Source organism: Balaenoptera physalus, assembly GCF_965194825.1.
Source record: "Balaenoptera physalus genome assembly, chromosome: 1".
NCBI lineage: Eukaryota > Metazoa > Chordata > Mammalia > Artiodactyla > Balaenopteridae > Balaenoptera > Balaenoptera physalus.
In genome coordinates, this window is record NC_138882.1 from 114,639,800 (window position 1) to 114,666,112 (window position 26,313).

A 26,313-nucleotide genomic window follows, 5' to 3' on the forward strand; every position below is an offset into this window, starting at 1 on the left:
CCACCACCAGTTACTGTGGTAGTGGGCTCCCCACCACCATTTTGGGGCTCCCCTTTGCAGGAGAACTTCTCAAAAGAATTGCCTATAATATTAGCCATCTCCAATTCCTCTCCTCCTATTTTTTTCTTAAACCCATTCCAATCAAGTTTTCCCCCTTTTGCTCCACTGAAATATTACCAGTGGCTCCATGGTACCAAATCCAAGAGTCAATTCTCAGTCCTCACTCACATACTGAGCACTCACACCTTCTTGATAACATTGTATTCACTTGGCTTCCAGGCACCTCACTCTCGGCCCACCTACTTCACTGGCTGCTCCTTCTCAGCCTCCTTTGCTGGCTCATCCACTCTCCTGCCTTGAAGTTGCAAGGTTTCCTCCTTGCTTCTCTTCTATTTATACTCACTCCCTTGGTGATCTTGTCTAGTTTTGTGGCTTTAAATATCATTTAAATGCTGACACCTCTCTACTTTTTTGACAAATGTAAGTTTCTGATGACTTTTAGATCATACTACTGAACTGGCAACAACTCCTATATATCTTGGCTCCTCGCTTACCTCTTTGGTACAGTTCCTCAGAGCTATCTGCCTCCTGGGCTGCAGTCCTCAGTAAGGGGACCGCATGAAACATAACTCTCATCTTTAAAAAAATGCTGCTATCTCTCATATATCCCTAGCTTGGACCACCCTTCTTAACTCTGGACTCATATGTACAACTGCTTACTCAAGATCTCCACTTGAATTTCTAATAGATGTCTCAAATGTAACAAAGTCCAAAACTGAATTCCTGATCTTTCTCCCCAAAGCAACTCTACCTTTAGTCTTCCTCATCTCCATTGGTTTGTTTTCTTTGTTACATATCCCCTATCAGCTTGATTATCCTATTTGAATTTCTTGTTTATTACATTTATTACTTATTATTTATTACTTATACTTATGTAATATCCACAAGCCCTGGGGTTTTTGTATTTTGCTCAGGTATATAATCAATCAACTAGAACAATGTCTGGGTGCTCAATTAATATTTATTTATTGAATGAATGAAAGAACGAATTAAACCAGTACTTATCATACTTAGAAATTACCTTAGTCTCTTAATCCAAACTGAAAATCAATGAAAAACGGGTTTATTTGCCAGCAATAAAATACCACACAGGTTTTTTTTTAAATTTAATTTTTATTTTTTATACAGCAGGTTCTTATTAGTTACTTATTTTATACACATCAGTGTATACATGTCAATCCCAATCGCCCAATTCATCACACCACCCCCCCAACCCCCCCTGCGGCTTTCCCCCCTTGGTGTACATACATTTGTTCTCTGCATCTGTGTCTCTATATCTGCCTTGCAAACTGGTTCATCTGTACCATTTTTCTAGATTCCACATATATGCACTAATATATGATATTTGTTTTTCTCTTTCTGACTTACTTCACTCTGTATGAGTCTCTAGGTCCATCCACGTTTCTACAAATGACCCAATTTTTTCCTTTTTATGGCTGAGTAATATTCCACTGTATATATGTACCACATCTTCTTTATCCATTCGTCTGTTGATGGGCATTTAGGTTGCTTCCATGACCTGGCTATTGTAAATAGTGCTGCAATGAACATTGGGGTGCATGTGTCTTTTTGAATTATGGTTTTCTCTGGGTATTGCCCAGTAGGGGGATTGCTGGGTCATATGGTAATTCTATTTTTAGTTTTTTAAGGAAACTCCATACTGTTCTCCATAGTGGCTGTATCAATTTACATTCCCACTAACAGTGAAAGAGGGTTCCCTTTTCTTCACACCCTCTCCAGCATTTGTCGTTTGTAGATTTTCTGATGATGCCCATTCTAACCAGTGTGAGGTGATACCTCATTGTAGTTTTGATTTGCATTTCTCTAATAATTAGTGATGTTGAGCATCTTTTCATGTGATTCTTGGCCATCTGTATGTCTTCTTTGGAGAAATGTCTATTTAGGTCTTCTGCTCATTTTTGGATTGGGTTGTTTGTTTTTTGAATACTGAGCTGCCTGAGCTGTTTATATATTTTGGAGATTAATCCTTTGTCCACTGGTTCATTTGCAAATATTTTCTCCCATTCTGAGGGTTGCCTTTTCATCTTGTTTATAGTTTCCTTTGCTGTGCCAAAGCTTTTAAGTTTCATTAAGTCCCATTTATTTTTGTTTTTATTTCCATTACTCTAGGAGGTGGATCAAAAAAATCTTGCTGTGATTTATGTCAGAGAGTGTTCTTCCTATGTTTTCCTCTGAGTTTTATACGTGGTAATAAAATACCACACAGGTTTTAAACCTGTGTCTGTACTTGGTTTGGGGGAGGGGCAGACAAGAAAGCATCTCTTCATAAACGGAAAGCACTAGAACAAAGTTTAGGTAAAAACCACAGTAATAGTGAGTAAAGGTTTGCTTCTGGGGAAAACTCTTGTCAGAGCAACAGGCCCGAATGAGTTCTAAGTGGCCACCTAAACTTTGTTGGCGTCACGTGAAAAGGTGGTATACCGGGTAAAAAGAAGCAAAAACATCTTCCTCCATTACAAGTTATTAGGATCAACAGCTGTTCTCCCGCTAGGGTGGCTGTTTTTTTCCCTTATTTGGACTTCACTGTCAAAAGAAAGACACCACACCCTGTGTTATGTAGCCTTAACTGAGTAGCTATGCCACGTCCCAGGTCTACTGTCTTCAGTACTGTATTTAATTCAGTAATATTTTTCTTTTTTTCTTTTGACGCAGGGTTCCTGGGTGGGGCCAGGAAAACTCTGAAGCTGTCTGAAAACAATACAGACCCAAAAGGTCAGACTTTTAAAAAAGTACTCAGGAAAAAAGTTGAAGGCCGTTAGAGGAGAACTGTATTTGGCGGGCACGTTGACTTCAGCAGAGGGGAGCCCCGTCTGCGTTCGCTCAGGGGATGCGCCCGCCGGCGCCTCCTGCGGCCAAACGGACCACCGTGCTCCAAGGAGAAAAAGCCGGTCCCCCGGGAAGGAGCCCCAAGCTTCCCTTGAATTTCCACGCAACCCGCCCAGACACGTCCGGCCTGAAGGAGCAGAGTCCAAAGGGAGCGTCAGACCCTCCGGGCGGGGTGGCGGAACGCGCAACGCTGGGAGCGGGGAGCCGGGAGCAGGCACTTAGGTCGGCGTCGTCTGAGCGCTAGGCTCTCCCGTCCGCGGGGCGCAAGCCCTCACCCTGCCCGGCCAGCCCCTCCCGGGTCCGAGGGTGCGACACCCCCGCTTCCGCGGCGCCCCACCCCTCCTCCGCACGCCTCCCCTTTAAGCGCGAGGCGCAGTTGGATTTGTGTCGGCCAAGGCGAGGCGCGACTCCCCTTTATGCCGGAGACGGCGGCGGCTCTGACAGCCGCGGCAGCCCGGCGAGCAGAGCAGGAGGCCAGGCCTCGGGCCGCCGGCTGCAGTCACCGCAGCGAGGCCGGGAGAAGCGCGGCGCGCGCCGCCGCGGGGGCGGAGGAGTGGGCGGGCCCGGCCGAGCTGGGGGCGGGGGAAGGCGGGGAGCCGGGTCGCCAGCGCTCGGGTCCGCCTCTGACTGCGGCGCGGCGGGGCGATGTGTGATTACCATGGCGAGGAGTCTCTGTCCGGGGGCCTGGCTAAGGAAACCCTGTTACCTCCAGGTAGGCCGGCGGCGAGCCCGGCGCGCGCCCTCTCGCTGCGCGGGACTCGCCCGCCTCCCTCCTCCCTCCCTGGGTCCCGCGCCCGCCCGAACCCCGCTGCCCCCTGCCGTCCGGCACCTGGCGGCGCGCCCTCCCCCGCCGCCCGGGCGCCGCAGCCCCAGCCGCTGTCCCGCCGCCCCCCGCATGTCGGCCGGCCCGGGCTCGCCCTCGCGCCCCTCGCATCCCGAGAGCCCCGGGACGTGACCCGGGTGCGACCCTACGCCCCTCGCGTTCGGGGCTTCGCAGTCTGGGCTCGGGACGTGCCGCCGTCTTCTCCCTGGTCCGGTGCTCTCTTCCCCCCTCCGTGGTGGGCCCCTCAGGGAGGCTGTTCTCGAATCTGTCCTGAGTCTTCAGTAGGTGGTAGGAAAGGTGGTGTGTCATTCCTCCATATTTTAGAAAATTATGGTAATTTGTCACGTCAGTGTTTTCCCCAAACCCTGGAGAAGCGGCATGTGCCTCGGGCTGAACCCCTTGGTTCGGTCTCTCCGTCACACCCGTGATTTAAATGGGAGGTAGGGCTCGGAAGCCCAAGCGAGGCGGATGGATGTTTGCGTTTTAAAAGGAAGGGGACAGTGTCTTGGCCGATCTCAGATACCCCAACAATGCAAACGTAATTCTCAGTCATGTCATGTGTACTGTTGGCGTGTTAATTTTTCATGATTTCCCGTTCCACCCTCTGCTCCGCTGCCAGTCTGTGTCTTCGAACCCTACTACTGTCTTCATGTACTGTTGGTCACCAGGGGGACCTAGTAGACACCGTGAGTAGCTGAGCGCAAATCCATCACCCCAGTGGAAAAACAACTACAAATCAATGCCTCGCGTGGGTCTGCAGTGGCCTCTGCATTCAGAGGACAGTATTCCTTTACCGCTTACCTTAAAAGGCTTAAAGCTATTGATAGATTATTTTGGGATGGGAATTCGTGCTCAGCTGGTGCTTTTATCAATTATTTTAAAAGTTGAGAAGAAACCGTCATGGGGCAAGTAAGTCTCACATTTTTGTTTGGAAATTGCATGTGTGAATCATTACTCTGCAATGAGTGATGTACTGCAAGTTGGAAGCATGATTGACAGCCCATGATATGAAGAGTATAGGAGTAAAACGGAACGTTCTGAGTCTTTGTAGCAGCTCCACCAGTAGTAACTGTGCCTTGAGTAACAGTAGAGCAACCCCGTCTAGAATTCAACCCAGGCCAGCTACCTCTTTGTAACCCTTTATGTAAGAGGAAAAAAAAAAAAAAACCTTTCCAGACTCTATCCTCAAAATAAGTTTATTGAGATATTTTAAATGTTTTTTCTTAACTAAAACTGTCTAGCTATTTATTTATTTTTTCGATTTCGTGGCAGACTTTTAGACTTTGACTCATTTGGTTCTCAGTGTTCTCCACAGGTGTGGTTCTGACAGTTTTTTTGGCACCATAGTACAAGAGCTTTCAGATTGGCTGAGTTAAGATTAGTTTTACAAATAGTTATGCTTCTGTTAATGGGAAACATTTGGTATTTCTGCCTTCCTGAATGTGTGCATCATTATCTATTACCAAATTAAGGTAAACTCAGGTTTTAAGCATTTCAAAAGGATTTGGGGGCATAGTGGTATTTTAGTAGGCTATTTCTATATAAAATAATGATTAAGTAGAAACCTTTATTGATTATAGTATTATATTTGAGATAAATAAATTTAAAACTTGGGAACCTGATACGCTGGTGTTTTAAACATTGTCTTGGCATTAGTATTTATTCTCTTTATGAATTTTCTTTTTAGTTGTCCCTCACCATACTGTTTCAATTTAACCAGCTTTTACAAAAAGGCCTTCAAATTATTCGTGTCATGCCTTCTTCTGTTCTCTATTGCCTAAATGCCTCACCTTATGTTTTTAATACTTCCTCTACCATTAGGTGCTTCAACCTTGAAATTGTTTTGGGTGAAGTCAAAATAAAATATTTTCATCTAAGACCGTTATACAGCTAGCTACTCAGTTTCTCAGCCACTGAAAGTTGAATTAACATATACAGTACTCCTATTTTTATATTTCTTTTTCTTGAGAATAAAACCATGTTCCTTTGGGAACAGCATGAGGCATGAGGACAGAGCTGAGTTTTGTTCATTTGTGCATCTGGTTCATTATGCCCTTGAAAAAATTTCACAACTTTTCAGTTCCATAGTTTCCATATCGTGAAGTGGAGAGTGTAGTTCTTAGCTGAGTAATCACATGAATGTAGTGAGGATTAGCTAGATGAAGTTAAATCTATTTTGTGACACCTTTACTACATTTTTTAATAGAGAAGCATATGAACTTAAACGGTAAATACATATAGGTAAATATGTTAAATTCCTTCAACCAAAGGTCCCTGACTTTCTACCATCCCCCTTTTTATTTATTGAGTATTTATTGATCTGGGGGCATGATATGACTTAATTTTATTGACTCCATTATTTACTTAATAAATATTTGTTGATGCCTCTCACATGCCAGAAACTCTGTGAGGTGGTAGGGATTCTACAGGAGCGAAACAGAACACCTTTGTGGTTCTCATGCAGCTTAAAGTCTAGTCAGGGAGACAAATATTAATCAAATAATCTTAGAAATATATAGTGACATGAGGTATCACCTCACACCGGTCAGAATGGCCATCATCAAAAAATCCACAAACAATAAATGCTGGAGGGGGTGTGGAGAAAAGGGAACCCTCTTTCAGTGTTGGTGAGAATGTAAATTGATACAGCCACTATGGAGAACAGTATGAAAGTTCCTTAAAAAACTAATAATAGAACTACCACATGACCCAGCAACCCCACTACTGGGCATATACCCAGAGAAAACCATAATTCAAAAAGAGTCATGTACCAAAATGTTCATTGCAGCACTATTTAAATAGCTAGGACATGGAAACAACCTAAATGCCCATCAACAGAGGAATGGATAAAGAAGATGTGGCACATATATACAATGGAATATTACTCAGCCATAACAAGGAACAAAATTGGGTCATTTGTAGAGACATGGATGGACCTAGAGACTGTCATACAGAGTGAAGTAAGTCAGAAAGACAAAAATAAATATCGTATTTTAACACATATATGTGGAATCTAGAAAAATGGTATAGATGGCCTTATTTGCAAAGCAGAAATAGAGACACAGATGTAGAGAACAAATGTCTGGATACCAAGGGGGAAGGGGGTGGGGTGGGAGGAATTGGGAGACAGGGATGACACATACACACTATTGATACTACGTATAAAATAGACAACTGAGCGGAACATACTGTATAGCACAGGGATCTCTACTTAATGCACTGTGGTGTCCTAAATGGGAGGGAAACACAAAAGGGAGGGGATATATGTATATGTATGGCTGGTTCCTTTTGCTGTGCAGTAGAAGTTAACACAACATTGTAAAGCAACTAGACGCCAATAAAAATTAATTTAGGGCTCCCCTGGTGGCGCAGTGGTTAAGAATCTGCCTGCCAATGCTGGGGACACGGGTTCGAGCCCTGGTCCGGGAAGATCCCACATGCCGCGGAGCAACTAAGCCCGTGCGTCGTCACAACTACTGAGCCGGCGCTCTAGAGCCCGCAAACCACAGCTAGTGAGCCCGTGTGCCAAACTACGGAAGCCCGCACGCCTAGAGCCCGTGCTCCACAACAAGAGAAGCCACTGCAATGAGAAGCCTGCGCACCTCAACAAAGAGTAGCCCCCGTTCACTGCAACTAGAGAAAGCCCACGTGCAGCAACGAAGACCCAACACAGCCAAAAATAAATAAAATAAATAAATTAAAAAAAAATTTAACTTAAAAAAAGAAATATATAGTGACAACAGTAAGTGCTATGAAGGAAAAGTGAAGGAACAAAAGACTGCGTGACAGGAACAGAACAGTTTCTCTCTTTTTAAAAGTATTTTACTATGGAAATTTTTATACATACATAAAGCAGAAAAGAATAATGAACTCTCATGTACCTTATCACTTGCCCTCAACAATTATCAGTATTTTGTTTCATCTCCCCTCCCCCATGTCCTCTTTCCAACTAAAGTATTTTGAAGCAAATTTCAGGTATCACATCATTTCATCCAAATACCTCAGTATGAATTTCTAACAGATAAGGATATCTTTAGACATAATACCATTATCACACCTAACAAAATTAATAACAGTTCCTTATTTTCTCTCACTCTCCTCCTAGATATGCATTACCCTGAGAGGACTGACTAAATTCAATTTGCCATGGGGTGGGTTTACTATGATTTGAGAGGGTCTCTTGGTAAAAACAAAACAAAAAACTCTCCGCTTATCAGCTTGTTCCTACCGGAAGTTCTTTGCAGGGAAACGAATTCTCATTTCAGGTTTTGGGAGAATGTCTTAGAAAATGTCTGGTTTAATTAACATTTTCATGTAAATGTAATATTTTAATTTAAAGTGAGGCTGTAATTAGTCAACACATATAAAAGTTCTTGTTTTGTTTGGAACTAGGGGGAGGGGTGAAGAGTACCGAAGGAATTGAATGTCAAAGATAGGGGGAAGAGATGAAGGGCCCAGCAAGAAGAGAGGGAAGTTGCAGACAACGGCTTTGTATACTTGCCGTTTTGCTGTTCATCTTCAAGTGGGTGGAGTCAAAAAAGTAGTTTTGTCCTGAGGTGTTCGGGCCTTAGGGCTTGCAAGTTCCTCTTCCTACTGCAATTTACAGGGAAAAAATGTGAACAATTAACTTAATTATAAAGGAGCTTCGTTCTCAGTATTTCTTTAATCCAGATATCACTGTGGTGATTGATAATGTTTCTAGAAACCGTAGTATTACGCAATTATGATAAGTTTTCAGCTGTAATATGGCTTAAATAGGCATTTATGGACTAATGTGGGGACCTAAGTACTTTTTGTAGTTTTGTTTATATAGCAAAAGAGATTCTACTGCTTGTGAAGAAAAGAACTGATGTGGTGTGTCCATGTAGTAGAATGTTATTCAATAATAAAGAAGAATGAAGAATTGATAAGTGCTATAACATGGATGAACCTTGAAAACACTGTATGAAAGAAGCCACTCACAAAAGATCACATAGTCTATGGTTCCATTTATATGAAGTGTCCAGAAAAGGCATATCTATAAAGACAGAAAATAGATTAGTTGTTGCCTGGGGCTGGGAGGGTTGGGGGGAAATGGATATGAGATTTCTTTTTGTGGTAATGGAAGTGTTCTAAAATTGATGCTTTGTACAACTCTGTGAATATACTAAGAACCATTGAATTGTGTACTTTAAATGAATAAACTGTATGGTTGTGAATTATATCTCAATAAAGCTGTAAAAAAAAAAGAAAGAAAAGAAACTGAGTTTATCCCATTCATGTGGTCCTTCTCTCTGCCTCTTGTTGTAGATTCCACCAATGCCAGCTTTTTGGTGCAGGGAGTACCTCATCCAGAGGACTGGTGCAGGCACACTGTTTGCCTTTGCGGCCTCTCTGTGAGCCAGGAGGGACTGTGATAGCCCACAAGCATTTACCTGAGCAACAGGCAGCTCATGGCCAGGCAGTATTCTCAGAGCACACTAACTTGCGGTTGTCCTTCCTAGCTATTTTGTTGAAAACTTAACCTGGGAAATAGTACTTCCTGGACTAGCTAAATGTTGTGGCACATTGAACGGAGTAGAATCCTGCCTCTGAGAACAGAATCTGTAGGTGTGTTAACCAGTTTGGACCATTTTTAGGCAGTGTTTTTCTTCCACACATCATTGTGATGATACTCCTTGTGGCCTGCATGGTGACCCAGAATGACACCTGGGTTTGTCTGTTTTTAGCATCGTGTTTTCTACAAATTAGGAATCACTTGGTTTAGCGTTTACTCAGTCTGAGTGGGACTGATAACACAGCAGCCCTATAATTCATTGGTTTTACTTTTTAATACCTTCTTCCTTCTCACTATCATTAAGTCCTGGAAGAATGAAAGTTAAGACAATTTAAGCTAATTCTCTATACTTAGATTAGACACATTTTCCATTCCAGTTATTCTGCCTGCATGCCCTGTTACATATAAAAAGCTGGTGCAACTCTAATGGAATTTGAAGTCTGAGATACTTGGGTACTTCTGAAGATTTTTCAAGTCCTTTAAATCGCAAAAGTTTTAGATTTCTTAAGGCATCCTCTTAAAAATGACTAACAGTTTCAATATGTGTTCAGTAGGGCTGTCATGAATGGATGGATAGATGGCATGTTCTAATCAGGGTGTTGGCGCTTGTTTTAACATTTCTGATACTTGCCTGGCTCTTTGACTTACATTAGTACTAGTCTTCAAATATGACTACTGTAGATAGTTTGGTTATGACTTCATGTGGATATTTTGCAGGATTTAGTGCCAGATAGGGTTACTGATACGGATTAGCTGGTAATAGTGATAATGTTGACAAATATGGTAGTAAGACTAATACGGCTTTTTGCTCATTTTCAGCTCACAGGATTATTCTAAATCTAAGGATAGTAAGAGCAAGTAGTTGTTTCCTATTCTCCAAAGGGAGAAGGACTATAGGTAGCATGGTTTAATAATATAGCTTTATTATACCTGCTGTTCAGAGTTACACTTTTGCCTTTGCCTGAAACTATATCTCCAGAATGATGATTAGCTTTCTGAGACTTGTGAATACACAGGGAGCATCTGTATCCCATAATGTGTCTTAAATTCAAGCATAGAATTATAATGCAGCCTTTTGATATTACTATAAGTTGCTTTTCTACCCCTGTTAGAAACTCAAAGAAATGGTGAATTCTCAGGCAGACTTCATCCTCACACACTTTCAGGCTGTAGCATATAGTAAAAAAGTTTCTTCATTGTCATCTTCCCAGTGCCTCAGTTTTTCATCTTAATGTTGTTTTGTATTCTTTATAGAAGTTTTCTTTTTTTAGAGGTTTTCATTTTTTAAAGTTACTTTGAAAAACAATACTATACTATTCTGTTAAATACCATCTTTTTACATTGATTGAAAAGATAAATGTCTCACATTCTTAACGTATCTATTTCTAGACATTCAAATTATTTTGTGAATAATCTTCCTTTAAAACCCTTTAATCTAGAAAGTATATGAGTTTAGAAAACCCAGGATACTATAAAATGAACATGTTTTAAAAACCCAAAATATTAGTGGATGAATTTTTCTTTAGAAATAGTAGGGGATTTTTTTGATGACTATTTAATGAAATTAAATAATTATCTTTTTAGGTATGATCATGATATTGTGGGTATGTTTTTTTTTTCCTTTGTTTTGTTTTTTATTGTGGCCAAAACACACAGTATAAAGTTTACCATCTTAACCATTTTTAAGTGTACAGTATAGGACTGTTAACATATGTGCATTTTTGGCAACAGATCTGTAGAACTTTTTCATCTTGCAGAACTGAAACTGTACCCGTTGCACAACAACTCCTCATTTTCCCCTCCTCACCAGCCTGGTGACCACATTCTATTACACTTTCTGTTTCCATGTGTTTGACTTCTTTAGATAACTCATGTAAGTAGAATCATGCAGTATCTTTTTTTAAATTTTATTATTGCTTATTTTATTTATTTATTTTTGGCTGCGTTGGGTCTTTGTTGCTGTGTGCGGGCTTTCTCTAGTTGCAGTGAGCGGGGGCTACTCTTCGTTGCGGTGCGTGGGCTTCTCACTGCGGTGGCTTCTCTTGTTGCAGAGCATGGGCTCTAGGCACCAGGCTTCAGGAGTTATGGCTTGCGGCCTCTAGAGCTCAGGTTCAGTAGTTGTGGTGCACGGGCTTAGCTGCTCCACGGCATGTAGGATCTTCCCGGACCAGGGCTTGAACCCCTGTCCCCTGCATTGGCAGGCGGATTCTTTTTTTTTTTTTTTTTTTTAAAACGGCTCTGATGTCCTGCTAGCCATCTTTTTTTTTTTTTTAATTTATTTTATTTATGGCTGTGTTGGGTCTTCGTTTCTGTGCGAGGGCTTTCTCCAGTTGTGGCAAGCGGGGGCCACTCTTCATCGCGGTGCGCGGGCCTCTCGCTATCGCGGCCTCTCTTGTTGCGGAGTACAGGCTCCAGACGCGCAGGCTCAGTAGTTGTGGCTCACAGGCCCAGTTGCCCCGCGGCATGTGGGATCTTCCCAGACCAGGGCTCGAACCCGTGTCCCCTGCATTGGCAGGCGGATTCTCAACCACTGCGCCACCAGGGAAGCCCCGGCAGGCGGATTCTTAACCACTGCACCACCAGGGAAGCCCCAGAATCATGCAGTATTTGGTTTTTTTTGTGACTGGCTTATTTTACTTAGCATAATATCCTCAATATTCATCCATCTTGTAGTGTATGACAGATTTCTTTCTTTTTAAAGGTGGACTAATATTCCACTGTATGTGTATACCATTTATCAGTCGATGGACATTTAGGTTGCTTCCACCTCTTGGCTATTATGAATAGTGCTGCAGTGAACATGGGAGTTCTAGTATCTCTTTGAGATCCTGCTTTCAATTATTTTGTGTATATACCCCAGAAGTGGGATTGCCACATTATAGGGTACTTCTATTTTTAATTTTTTGAGGAACCTCTGTACTGTTTTCCACAGTGGCTATATCATTTTATATTCCCATCAACAATGCACAAGGGCTTCAGTTTTTCCACATCCTTGTCAGCACTTGTTATTTTCTGTTTTTTGGGTTTTTGTTTGTTTAGTGGCCATCCTAACGAGTGTGAGGTAATATCTCGTGGTTTGGATTTGCATTTCCCTGATGATTAGTGATGTTGAGCATCTTTTCGTGTGCTTGTTTAGCCATTTTCATGTCTTCTTTAGAAAAAGTTTCTTCTTGATTTATTGTTTCAAAATGATGTTTATTCAACAGGGTTATGGGTTATTGTAAACAGAACTCCCTTTTCTTTCCTAAGAAGGAGAAAGAGGAAGAGGGAGAGATATTTAAATACATTTAGAGAAAGTGAGAAAGCAAACAAATGTAGGACAATGTTAGCAATTGATTAATATAGGCATACAGCATAAGGGTATTAATTGCACTATTCCTCTAAATTTTCTGTAGATTTAAACATTTTCAAAATAAAAGGTTGGGAGAAAATTAATTAGGCTGGACTTCATAATAACTGAGGCTGACTAGAAATGAATGAACTCTCTCCAAAGTTACATTAAGGGTTAAGAAAATGAGATTTGATAGAGCATGTTTGAAGTCAGGGATTAAAGAAAGCATTGTTAGTTTCCCAGTGGTCCTATAACAAATTGCCACAGATTTAGCAGCTTAAAACAACACACATTTATTTGTACCCGTATCTCACACTTCTGAAGGTTAGAAATCCCAGGACGGTATGGCCCAGCTGGTTCTCTGCTCCAGGTTTCACAAGGTTGAAAATCAAGGCATCAGTAGGGTTGAGTTTCTTTCTGGAGCTCTGGGAATGAATTGATTTCCAGGCTCTTTCAGATTGCTTTCAGAATTCAGTTCCATGCTGTAGTAGGACTGAAGGCTCCATTTCCTTGCTGGCTGTTGGCTGGGGGTTGTTCTCAGCTTCTAGAGGCTGCCTCCATTTCTGGGTTCGTGGCTTCTTTTCTCCATCGTCAAAGCCAGTAACCGTGGGTGGAGTCCTTCGAATGTTTCCAGTGTCTCTGACTTCTTCTGCCTCAGCCCTTTTCTACCTTTCTCTGCCTCATCTCTCTGACTCCTTCCTCTTCTGCTTTTAAGGGTTCATATGATTACATTGGGTCCACCTGCATAATCCAAGATAATATCTCTATTTTAAGTCTCTTCACAGCAGCATCTAGATTAGTGTTTGATTAAATAACCAGGGAGTGGGAATGTTGGGAGACAGCTTTAGAATTCTGTCTACCCCAGAAAGAATACAACTGAAAATTCTGACAGTTTAAAAAAATCAATCATTTCCTAAAATATTTTGTTTTTTCCCCCTTTACTATTAGGTTTTAAGATATTGCCAAAGAAAAGATTTTATAAGAGAGTTATCATTGTATTTATCATTCCAGCAGTTACTATGAGAGGAATCTTGCATACTTATTAAAGGAAGGAAAGTACAAATAAATAGCTGCTGAACAACCACATGTGGTGATACTTGTTTTTACAATAGATACTGTTCTTGAATCTTTTGTATCCTTGTACAAACTGAAGTAAAAGTGGAAAAGTATCACTTTATGAACTCTAAGAAAAGGTTCTTTAAAATGTAACCTATTTCTTTCTGTTTATTACTGTAATTAATACTCTTGTTCTTTACCCCTTAAAGAAGACAATGCTTGGTTTTGTTTTAATGTGCCAGCTTATAAGATTTTTCAGTCACACCTGATCCAGTAGAACTAAATTCATATCCAGTGAAGGCAGAGCCTGTTTATTACTCTGGTCTTGTCCTTTATCCTAAGCATATAGTACTCAGGATATGCAAAATGATATAGTACAGTACATATATTCAAAAATATTGTGTAATGACTCTGAGATATTGAACTCCAATAGCTCACGCTAAGCACACACTGCTGTCTCTTTCACATTCTTACTCTTTACTGTTACCACCAGCACCATCGTATCATCCTTCCTCATCATTGTCATTATAATTGAGGCTCTTGCCACCCCCATTTCTTCCAATCTGCCAACCTCCTCTGGCTTCCCTCTTTTCCCTATTCAGTCAGGATCACATGTTCTGTCATTTCAGCTACTCTTCTTTGGTCACTCACTACTTCTTTGCTCCTCTGACCTTCCTTTATTCTTATTCTATCCTTTATTCCACTTTCCTTTCAATCTCATCTTCCTTTGCCCCCTGCTTTCCTCAGGACTCCAAGCTTCTCTACTTCTCACTTTGTAGTCTCCTTGGGTAATTGCATCTCTTCACGTGGCTTCCACTACAACCCAAATACTAATGGGTCTCAACTCTGTATCACCAGCCCAAACCTCCCCACCCAGAACTTCAGATTTGCATCTAGCTGCTTATTTGATATCTACCTCTAGATAGCACTTCGTATTCAACATGTCCAAAGCTAAAGTCCTGCCCCCAAATTGCTTCTTTCCCTATTTCAGTTAGTGATACTCTCCAGTTACTCAAGAGATAAATATACCCAAGTCCTTCTAGACTCTCCCTCTTTCCTTACCCTCATGTTTAATCCCTCAGCAATTCCACTAGTGCATCTCCTAAATAACTTTTGATTGCATCATCTTTAAAAAAAAAAAATACAGTGTTATCAACTATAGTCACCATGTTTTACATTAGATCCTCAGACGTTATTCATTGTGCAGCTGTAAGGTTTTACTGGCCTTTTATTGGCCTCTCCCTGTTTTCCCCACCTCCCAGCCTCTGGTAGCCATTTTTCTACTCTCTAAGACTTTGACTTTTTAAAAAATTTTTAGATTCTGCATATAAATGATATACCATGTAGTATTTTTCTTTCTGTCTGGCTTATTTCACTTAGCATAATGCCTTCAAGGTCCATCTATTTTGTTGCAAATGGTAGTATTTCCTTCTTTCTCATGGCTGTATGTATACATGTATACATGTATGTATACATGGTGTATGTATATGCCACATTTTCTTTATCCATTCATCTTCCAGTGGACACTTTGGACTCTTAGGTTGTTTCCATGTCTTGGCTATTGTGAATAATGCTGCAGTGACCATGGGAATGCAGCTATCTCTTTGAGATCCTATTTTCACTTCCTTTGGTTATATACCCAGAAGTAGGAATGCTGGATCATATGGTAGTTCTATTTTTTATTCTTTGCAGAATCTCCATACTGTTTTCCATAGTGGCTGAACCAACTTACATTCCCATCAGTAGTGCACTAGGGTTCCCTTTTCTCCACATCCTGGCCAACATAGTTGTCTCTTGTCTTTTTGATATAGCCATTCTAACAGGTGTGAAGTGATAGCTCATTGTGATTTTGATTTGCATTTCTCTGATGATTAGTGATAGTGAGCACCTTTTCATGTACCTATTGGCCGTTTGTCTCCTGCTGGTACTGTGATTCTCTCCTTTTGTCTCATGAGGCCCACTGTAATAGCCTCCAGAAAGCCCTTCCTCATTTACCCCTTTCAGACCCACCCTCCACATTACTTCCAGAGCAGTCTTTCCCAAAACGCCAATCTGATCTAATCTCCCTCCCTACCAGTGAAATCCTTCAGTGGCTTACCATTGCCTTCAGTAGACTAAGCAGAGTTCTGAGCATGGCTCTTTGTTTCTGGTCCCTTCCTATCTTGCTGTTTCATTCCTGCCACTGCCATCTCATGCACTGTTTGCTCTAGCAATTCTGAAAAACTTCCAGTTTCCCAACACACTGTGCTTCTCTCTCACATGTCAACCTCTCTACCCCACCATTTCCTCTTTGCCCTAGAATGCCCTTCCCCCATTTCCCTGCATCCCTCTTTACCTGGTTTATTCTCAGTTTTCTGCTTGTCCTTTAGGTTTCAACTCAGAGAGGAAGTGACCTTTCAGCAATTCCTCCCTAACATCCCACATGGTATTAGTGTACCTCTTTTGTGCCCCACACTGTGGGTACATGATATCTGGCACACACTTCTCTTACAGCAGTTATGATATTGAATTGTCATCAGTGATTTTCATATCTTTCTTCTGAGCCCCAGACTGTGATCTCCCTGACAGCCAAGATGTCAGTTTCCTCTCTTTATCCCCTGTGCCTAGCCCAAAGCAGCTGTTCAATAAATGTTTGTTGAAGGACTGAATCCAGACATAGAGTTTTATGGAGTTGATCAGATTAACTAATTACTTATATGAAAGAAAATGTGTATGCAATAAGTAAAATAGTATAGGTGAGCTTATGATGCAAATCATAAGTCTCCCCTTCCACTTCTCCTTACCCCCAGCTTTGCTCCCGAAAGGTAGCCTCCTTGAATCACTTATCTTTTTGGATTTCCCGGTGGCTAAACCTCTAACTTCTAGAGCTGTGTGTCTAAAGGGAACTGCACACACCCTGGGAGGTGCATGTGATGCTGAATTTGGGTACTGGAAGAAATTATTTGAAATTGTATTTATTCTCATATACTTTTTATATCTTAAAATGTTTTTGTCAGAATAGCTGATGATTTTTTGTTTTCGGTTCATTATTATAATAAGCATTCCCCCCCCACAATAAAAATTTCCCCCCCCACAATAAAAAGAATTCAAAATTATTCTTATATACTTTTAATTTCTATTACTGTGTGAGTCACAGTATACAAATAATAGGTTAATATAATCATAATTTTATATAGAGTATAAATAAGTAAATATACAAATGTTAGGGATTTGTGCTCTAAAATATTTTCCCTGAGAGGATTGTACAATAAAAAATGATTTGGGGCTGCTGCTCTAAACAATAGACTTTCACCTCTGTTTCTTGATTTATCAACTTTAGATATATCTATTGACTTTCTACTTTTAAGGAGTATTTAGCTTGCTTACACTACGGTCATCTCATTCTCTTCCAGTGTTTGTTTTAAATTTTACTTCTTCTGTTGCTTAACTTAGTAACTTCAGATAATAACAACTCTTTCTAATTTCATCCACTTTTGTCAGTCTGTCTACTCCTCCCTTTTTTTTTTTTTTTCACACACACACACACTGTATTTTATTTTTACAAGAGATAAATAGACTGACACCAAGCATTGTACATGGATGACCACAACAAAAGCAACAATGATTGCCATTACCAAACATGAAACACACTCATACTATGTCATAATATTGACATTCAGTCCAGTAATCCTCCATTGTAACAGCTCCTTTACTTTGCAGTGAAAATTGATTTGTATATTCTTTGCCTCTGAGTCCTTGTGGGATTTTTTTTTTTTTAAATTCAGACAGAAAGTCACAAAAATTATACTCATCCTCATCAGTTCACTCAGTCCCATGTAATTAATTTTTTTTTTCATCTTGATCTTTTGTTAGCACTTTTATGAGTTCATCAGTTTTTCATTAGAGTTCTGAAAATGCTTATTCATTCAGTTCAGCAGTACAGTCAGTTACTAGAAACCTGTACTTGTCAGAGTCTTTTCCATGAATTTCTTGAAGATGAAACCCTTTTATAGGAACATATTTGCAAAATCATCAGAGTACACCCAGAACTGTTTCACTCTGTATGACAGTCTCTAGATCCATCCACGTCTCAACAAATGACCCAATTTCGTTCCTTTTTATGGCTGAGTAATATTCCATTGTATATATGTACCACTTCTTCTTTATCCATTCGTCTGTTGATGGGCATTTAGGTTGCTTCCATGACCTGGCTATTGTAAATAGTGCTGCAATGAACATTCGGGTGCATGTGTCTTTTTGAATTACGGTTTTCTCTGGGTATATGCCCAGTAGTGGGATTGCTGGGTCATATGGTAATTCTATTTTTAGTTTTTTAAGGAACCTCCATATTGTTCTCCATAGTGGCTGTATCAATTTACATTCCCACCAACAGTGCAAGAGGTTTCCCTTTTCTCCACACCCTCTCCAGCATTTGTTGTTTGTAGATTTTCTGATGATGCCCATTCTAACAGGAGTGAGGTGATACCTCATTGTAGTTTTGATTTGCATTTCTCTAATAATTAGTGATGTTGAGCATCTTTTCATGTGCTTCGTGGCCGTCTGTATGTCTTCTTTGGAGAAATGTCTATTTAGGTCTTCTGCCCATTTTTGGATTGGGGTGTTTGTTTCTTTGATATTGAGCTGAATGAGCTGTTTATATATTTTGGAGATTAATCCTTTGTCCGTTGATTCATTTGCAAATATTTTCTCCCATTCTGAGGGTTGTCTTTTCGTCTTGTTTATGGTTTCCTTTGCTGTGCAAAAGCTTTGAAGTTTCATTAGGTCCCACTTGTTTATTTTTGTTTTTATTTCCGTTACTCTAGGAGGTGGATCAAAAAAGATCTTGCTGTGATTTATGTCAAAGAGTGTTCTTCCTATGTTTTCCTCTAAGAGTTTTATAGTGTCCAGTCTTATATTTAGGTGTCTAATCCATTTTGAGTTTATTTTTGTGTATGGTGTTAGGGAGTATTCTAATTTCATTCTTTTACATGTAGCTGTCCAGTTTTCCCAGCACCACTTATTGAAGAGACTGTCTTTTCTCCATTGTATATCTTTGCCTCCTTTGTCATAGATTAGTTGACCATAGGTGCGTGGGTTAATCTCTGGGCTTTCTATCTTGTTCCATTGATCTATGTTTCTGTGTTTGTGCCAGTACCATATTGTCTTGATTACTGTAGCTTTGTAATATAGTCTGAAGTCAGGGAGCCTGATTCCTCCAGCTCCATTTTTTTGCCTCAAGACTGCTTTGGCTATTCGGGGTCTTTTGTGTCTCCATACAAATTTTAAGATGATTTGTTCTAGCTCCGTAAAAAATGCCATTGGTAATTTGATAGGGATTGCATTGAATCTGTAGATTGCTTTGGGTAGTATACTCATTTTCACAATGTTGATTCTTCCAATCCAAGAACATGGTATATCTCTCCATCTGTTGGTATCATCTTTAATTTCTTTCATCAGTGTCTTATAGTTTTCTGCATACAGGTCTTTTGTCTCCCTAGGTAGGTTTATTCCTAGGTATTTTATTCTTTTTGTTGCAATGGTAAATGGGAGTGTTTCCATAATTTCTCTTTCAGATTTTTCATCATTAGTGTATAGGAATGCAAGAGATTTCTGTGCATTAATTTTGTATCCTGCAACTTTACCATATTCATTAATTAGCTCTAGCAGTTTTCTGGTGGCAGTTTTAGGATTCTCTATGTATAGTATCATGTCATCCGCAAACAGTGACAGTTTTACTTCTTCTTTTCCAATTTGTATTCCTTTTATTTCTTTTTCTTCTCTGATTGCCATGGCTAGGACTTCCAGAACTATGTTGAATAATAGTGGTGAGAGTGGACATCCTTGTCTCGTTCCTGATCTTAGAGGAAATGCTTTCAGTTTTTCACCATTGAGAATGATGTTTGCTGTGGGTTTGTCATATATGGCCTTTATTATGTTGAGGTAGGTTCCCTCTATGCCCACTTTCTGGAGAGTTTTTATCAGAAATGGGTGTTGAATTTTGTCAAAAGCTTTTTCTGCATCTATTGAGATGATCATATGGTTTTTATTCTTCAATTTGTTAATATGGTGTATCACATTGATTGATTTGCGTACATTGAAGAATCCTTGCATCCCTGGGATAAATCCCACTTGATCGTGGTGTATGATCCTTTTAATGTGTTGTTGGATTCTGTTTGCTAGTATTTTGTTGAGGATTTTTGCATCTATATTCATCAGTGATATTGGTCTGTAATTTTCTTTTTTTGTAGTGTCTTTGTCTGGTTTTGGTATCAGGGTGATGGTGGCCTCATAGAATGAGTTTGGGAGTGTTCCTTCCTCTGCAATTTTTTGGAAGAGTTTGAGAAGGATGGGTGTTAGCTCTTCTCTAAATGTTTGATAGAATTCACCTGTGAAGCCATCTGGTCCTGGACTTTTGTTTGTTGGAAGATTTTTAATCACAGTTTCAATTTCATTCCTTGTGATTGGTCTGTTCATATTTTCTAATTCTTCCTGATTCAGTCTTGGAAGGTTATACCTTTCTAAGAATTTGTCCATTTCTTCCAGGTTGTCCATTTTATTGGCATAAAGTTGCTTGTAGTAGTCTCTTAGGATGCTTTGTATTTCTGCGGTGTCTGTTGTAACTTCTCCTTTTTCATTTCTGATTTTATTGATTTGAGTCCTCTCCCTCTTTTTCTTGATGAGTCTGGCTAATGGCTTATCAATTTTGTTTATCTTCTCAAAGAACCAACTTTTAGTTTTATTGACCTTTGCTATTGTTTTCTTTGTTTCTATTTCATTTATTTCTGCTCTGATCTTTATGATTTCTTTCCTTCTGCTAACTTTGGGTTTTGTTTGTTCTTCTTTCTCTAGTTTCTTTAGGTGTAAGGTTAGATTGTTTACTTGAGATTTTTCTTGTTTCTTTAGGTAGGCTTGTATAGCTATAAACTTCCCTCTTAGAACCGCTTTTGCTGCATCCCATAGGTTTTGGGTCGTCGTGTTTTCATTGTCATTTGTCTCTAGGTATTTTTTTATTTCCTCTTTGATTTCTTCAGTGATCTCTTGGTTATTTAGTAACGTATTGTTTAGCCTCCATGTGTTTGTCTTTTTTACGTTTTTTTCCCTGTAATTCATTTCTAATCTCATAGCGTTGTGGTCAGAAAAGATGCTTGATATGATTTCAATTTTCTTAAATTTACTGAGGCTTGATTTGTGACCCAAGATGTGATCTATCCTGGAGAATGTTTCGTGCGCACTTGAGAAGAACGTGTAATCTGCTGTTTTTGGATGGAATGTCCTATATATATCAATTAAATCTATCTGGTCTATTGTGTCATTTAAAGCTTCTGTTTCCTTATTTATTTTCATTTTGGATGATCTGTCCATTGGTGTAAGTGAGGTGTTAAAGTCCCCCACTATTATTGTGTTACTGTCGATTTCCTCTTTTATACCTGTTAGCAGTTGCCTTATGTATTGAGGTGCTCCTATGTTGGGTGCATATATATTTATAATTGTTATATCTTCTTCTTGGATTGACCCCTGGATCATTATGTAGTGTCCTTCCTTGTCTCTTGTAACATTCTTTATTTTAAAGTCTATTTTATCTGATATGAGTATAGCTACTCCAGCTTTCTTTTGATTTCCATTTGCATGGAATATCTTTTTCCATCCCCTCACTTTCAGTCTGTATGTGTCTCTAGGTCTAAAGTGGGTCTCTTGTAGACAGCATATATATGGGTCTTGTTTTTGTATCCATTCAGCCAGTCTATGTCTTTTGGTTGGGGCATTTAATCCATTCACGTTTAAGGTAATTATCGATAAGTATGTTCCTATGACCATTTTCTTAATAGTTTTGTGTTTGTTTTTGTAGGTCCTTTTCTTCTCTTGTGTTTCCCACTTAGAGAAGTTCCTTTAGCATTTGTTGTAGAGCTGGTTTGGTGGTGCTGAATTCTCTTAGCTTTTGCTTGTCTGTAAAGCTTTTGATTTCTCCATCAAATCTAAATGAGATCCTTGCCGGGTAGAGTAATCTTGGTTGTAGGTTCTTCCCTTTCATCACTTTAAGTATATCATGCCACTCCCTTCTGGCTTGCAGAGTTTCTGCTGAGAAATCAGCTGTTAGCCTTATGGGAGTCCCCTTGTATGTTATTTGTCGTTTTTCCCTTGCTGCTTTCAATAATTTTTCTTTGTCTTTAATTTTTACCACTTTGATTACTATGTGTCTCGGCGTGTTTCTCCTTGGGTTTATTCTGTATGGGACTCTCTGCACTTCCTGGACTTGGGTGGCTATTTCCTTTCCCATGTTAGGGAAGTTTTCGACTATAATCTCTTCAAATATTTTCTCTGGTCCTTTCTCTCTCTCTTCTCCTTCTGGGACCCCTATAATGTGAATGTTGTTGCGTTTAATGTTGTCCCAGAGGTCTCTTAGGCTGTCTTCATTTCTTTTCATTCTTTTTTCTTTAGTCTGTTCCACAGCAGTGAATTCCACCATTCTGTCTTCCAGGTCACTTATCCGTTCTTCTGCCTCAGTTATTCTGCTATTGATTCCTTCTAGTGTAGTTTTCATTTCAGTTATTGTATTGGTCATCTCTGTTTGTTTGTTCTTTAATTCTTCTAGGTCTTTGTTAATCATTTCTTGCATCTTCTCAATCTTTGCCTCCATTCTTATTCCGAGGTCCTGGATCATCTTCACTATCATTATTCTGAATTCTTTTTCTGGAAGGTTGCCTATCTCCACTTCATTTAGTTGTTTTTCTGGGTTTTTTTTCTTGTTCCTTCATCTGGTACATAGCCCTCTGCCTTTTCATCTTCTCTATCTTTCTGTAACCTACTCCTCCCTTTTTAAGAAGGGACATTAGAACATGTTCTGTTTTTCATCTGGTTTTCCCAGTTTCTGTCAGCAACACTTTTTTTTTTTTTTTGGCTGTGTTGGGTCTTCATTGCTGTGTGCGGGTTTTCTCTAGTTGCAGAGAGTGGGGGCCACTTTTCATTGCAATGCGTGGGCTTCTCATGGAGGTGGCTTCTCTTATTGCGGAGCACAGGCTCTAGGTGTGCGGGCTTCCGTAGTTGTGGCACGCGGGCTCAGTAGATGTGGCTCGCGGGCTCTAGAGCGCAGGCTCAGTAGTTGTGGCGCATGGGCTTAGTTGCTCTGCAGCATGTGGGATCTTCCCGGAGCAGGGATCAAACCTGTGTCGCCTGCATTGGCAGGTGGATTCTTAACCACTGCGCCACCAGGGAAGTCCAGCAACACTTTTACATTGTCAAAGTTGATAACTTTTATATTTTGTCCTGTGACAATAACCAAATCTCCAAATAAGTTGACTCTAAAAGATGAAAACTATAAACAGTATTATATTATCATGACTTGTTAATTCTTCCATAAAGGAAAAATCTCCCTTGTAAACCTGAGATCCATTGACTGCAGCATGAAGTTATTTTCTCCTTGTCAGGAAAGTGGGTAGAATTACTGGGACAAATGCCTTTTGTTATTAAGCAAATTACTCCAAGGATTTGTCCCTTTCCAGAAGCTAAACCATATTTTTGCCGATAGGGAAGAGAACATGTGATATTTGCACATTCTCTATAGAAAGTTTCTTTTTGCTTAGAAATCATGCTTGCTTGCCTTTTAATATTCCTACTAAAGAATCATAATTTAAAGCCTAGCCTTTGGGATCTGTAGTGAAGTAACAGAGTTATGATTTGAGATCACTCTGAGCCACAGTTTCTCCCCTGAGCAGCAGTCAATATACTGTCTTCTATGGAATGGTTACCTGGTTATGCTCAGCTCTAGGAAGCAGACATTTATTATGTTATCTGCCCCTCAAATCCAAGTGAACTGAGCTAGTTTTGGAGTCCTAGACCATTTGAATAATGAAAACAACTTTCATCTTCGAGGAAGGCACTGCAGGTAGGAACTGGCTATCATTTGATGCCACAATTATAGAAAATAAAATGAGAGTAAAGCAGTTTTGGCCAGTCTTTCTCTTAGGGTCCTGAAATTTACATCTTGAGACCAACCACATCAAAGTTAATTCTGGCCTAAGATGAAGGGCCTCTCTATTTTTAGTACCCCCTAAAATATCATTCTATATTTAGTGCAGAGCCAATTTGTGTGCTGGGATTACATTTTCTCCAGGGCCGGGGTCATGACCCCTTGGCTCTCAAGACTGTAAGATCAATAACAACTACATCCCCTTTTCTCATATTCCAGTTCCTTATAATTAGGATATGTAAGTGTGCTTACTTGAAATGAAGCTTTTTTGTGACATTTGTCTTTTTCTTTCTTTTTAATTTTCAGGGAGTTCCTAATTGCTTTTTTTTTTTTTTTTTTTGGCATAATATGCCTTTACCATAGCCTCACTTTTTCCATATTCTGTGGAATCCCCCTTCATGACCAAATGCTTCATACTGCACAGCTGTCTTCCAAGGGTTTTCCTCCATTCTTCTATGTTAGAATCACTGTTCTTAGGATCCTGGGTCTTCCACTGTTCTGATTTATGCCATAATTTTACTGGGGTATATCCTGAAATAAGTTCTTTAGAAAGGATGTGTGGGAAGTAAACTTTCTGAGTCATGTCTAAAACTGTCTTTATTGTACCTTTGTTTGTAGTTAGGTTAGGTGCAGAATTCTGGGCTGAAAATAATTTTCTTTAAAACCGTGAAGACATTGTCTTCTAACATCCTCTGTTGCTGACAAGAAGCCAGTTTGATTGTCAGTCCTTGGTGGGTGACCTGTTTTTCCTGTTCAGTGTCTCCTTTTTATATTTGTTTTGGAATTCCATGAGGAAATGTATAAATGTGGGTCTTTTATCAGTTGATTGTATTAAGCACTCAGCCCTTTCAATTTTTTTTTTTTTAATTTATTTTATTTATTTATTATCTTCGGCTGCGTTGGGTCTTTGTTGCTGTACATGGGGTTTCTCTAGTTGCGGCGAGCGGGAGCTACTCTACGTTGCGGCGCATGGGCTTCTCATTGTGGCGGCTTCTCTTGTGGAGCACGGGCTCTAGGTGCGTGGGCTTCATTAGTTGCGGCATGCGGGCTCAGTAGTTGTGGCTCACGGGCTCTAGAGTGCAGGCTTAGTAGTTGTGGCGCACGGGCTTAGTTGCTCCGCGGCATGTGGGATCTTCCTGGGCCAGGGCTCAAACCCATGTCCCCTCCATTGGCAGGCGGATTCTTAACCACTGCGCCACCAGAGAAGCCCCCAGCCCTTTCAATCTTAAGACTTGGGTGTTTCTTCAACTCTGGGGAATTCTATTAATTAATAGCTTCTCCCTTCTCTTTTTTCTGTTCCCTCTTTTGGGGGCCTCTTATTAGTCAAATGTTGCACCTCTTGGATTGGCTCTTTGTATCTCTCACAGTTTCTTTATTATTTTCCATCTTTTTATCCGTACACTCTCATTCTGAGTTTCTCAGTTTTGTTTTCCAGTTCATCTGTTGATTTTTTCCTTTTCTAATCACTCTTCAAATTCTGACTTTTAAATTTAATTTAAAAGACTTCTGTTAAGTTCTTTGTTCCTTTTCTGTGTGTGTGGTTTCCTATTCCTAGTTTATATGCATGTAATACCCTCTGGAATCTTTTGATTATAGTAGTTTTTAAAAAATATATATTTTATTTTCTTATGTCCCTTAATTATATTTGTTCCCCTCAGGATTCCTTTTCCTATATATTTTTCTTAGCTCTTCTTTTTCATGCTGCTGGATTTTTCCATGTGCCTTGGTCGTCTATTCATATTTTAGAAAGCAGGGATGAGAAACTGGTGTGGATTTCCTCTGCTATTTGAAAAGTGGGTCTCTTTTCCCCGTAGACCTATCACCTGAGTGGATGGCTGACTGTGCCCTCTGTGTAGGTGGGGTGCGTTGGCTGGCCTTCTTGCTCTGGGGTGAGCCTGTGCTCAGGCTCTGGGGGCCCCGTGTCAGAGGAGTGCTTTATCCTGGGCAGACTGTACTACCATTAGAAGCCTTGGCTTTCCCCAGGTTGTTTGTTCCTTCAGCTATCTGGTTTTTCAACTGTGGGTTAATGCCAGGCTGCCTGTGATCTGCATGGGGGTGGGGGAAGCAGATGGAGGTGCCAACCAGCGCAGTTCCAGGTACAGACCTTCAAGTATCCCCACTGTCTTCAGCCCCACTTCTCACTCCTGCCCTCCCTCGTACCTCTGGCCCAGAGCCCAGAGCCATCAGGTGTTCCAGGGCAGATTGGCTCTCTAGATTCCTTCTAGCATTCCAACAAGCAGTTTGGCTTCCAGCTCCTTTAGGTTGCTTTGTGGAGTATTCTGGGCTATGGCTTTCTTTGCCCATCTCATCCGTCAACACAATTCCATCTGCTTTTTGAATTCTAGAAATTTGTTGGATCTTTCATCCACTGGTGAACCCCCCTACTTCCCCTTCCTTTTGATATTAAACTTTCATTGCTTCTTTTGTCTCCCTTCTTTCAGTGTGGTTTTGCAAGCTTTAAGTAGTAAATATATATCCTCAATCTACCATCTTGAAGTAAAAGTCCTGATATGAATTTTAACTATCTATCATTTGAATATTTACCTACCCTGTTTATCTTCATGGCTGCAATGTCTGTTTAAGCATTGCATAATTAATAAGTTATTTCAGTAAAATAAGGCAAGAGAATTGGCGTAAATAACTTCAGAGGGCTAAAGATATAATGGCACTTTTTTTTTCCAGAAAATCTTGTATAATAGCAACAGTTTATTTTAGTA

General features: G+C 40.2%; 1 protein-coding gene and 1 long non-coding RNA gene across 2 annotated transcripts in view; one reads left to right on the forward strand and one right to left on the reverse strand.

Moving 5' to 3' along the window:
• Nucleotides 1–3,475: 3,475 nt before the first annotated feature.
• The window catches only part of DIPK1A (divergent protein kinase domain 1A), a 127,653-nt gene continuing 104,815 nt past the window's right edge, over nt 3,476–26,313 (forward strand). The window contains exon 1 of the mRNA XM_082477882.1: nt 3,476–3,619. Within this exon, the coding sequence (XP_082334008.1) occupies nt 3,566–3,619 (54 nt within the window). The 5' untranslated portion in view covers nt 3,476–3,565. The remainder of the gene's footprint in view (nt 3,620–26,313) is intronic.
• Nucleotides 5,685–24,911, reverse strand: LOC309636588. The gene is made up of 2 exons (XR_014250088.1): nt 22,433–24,911; nt 5,685–17,138 (listed from the first exon to the last, which is right to left on the reverse strand). It is a non-coding gene; the product is annotated as an uncharacterized lncRNA (long non-coding RNA).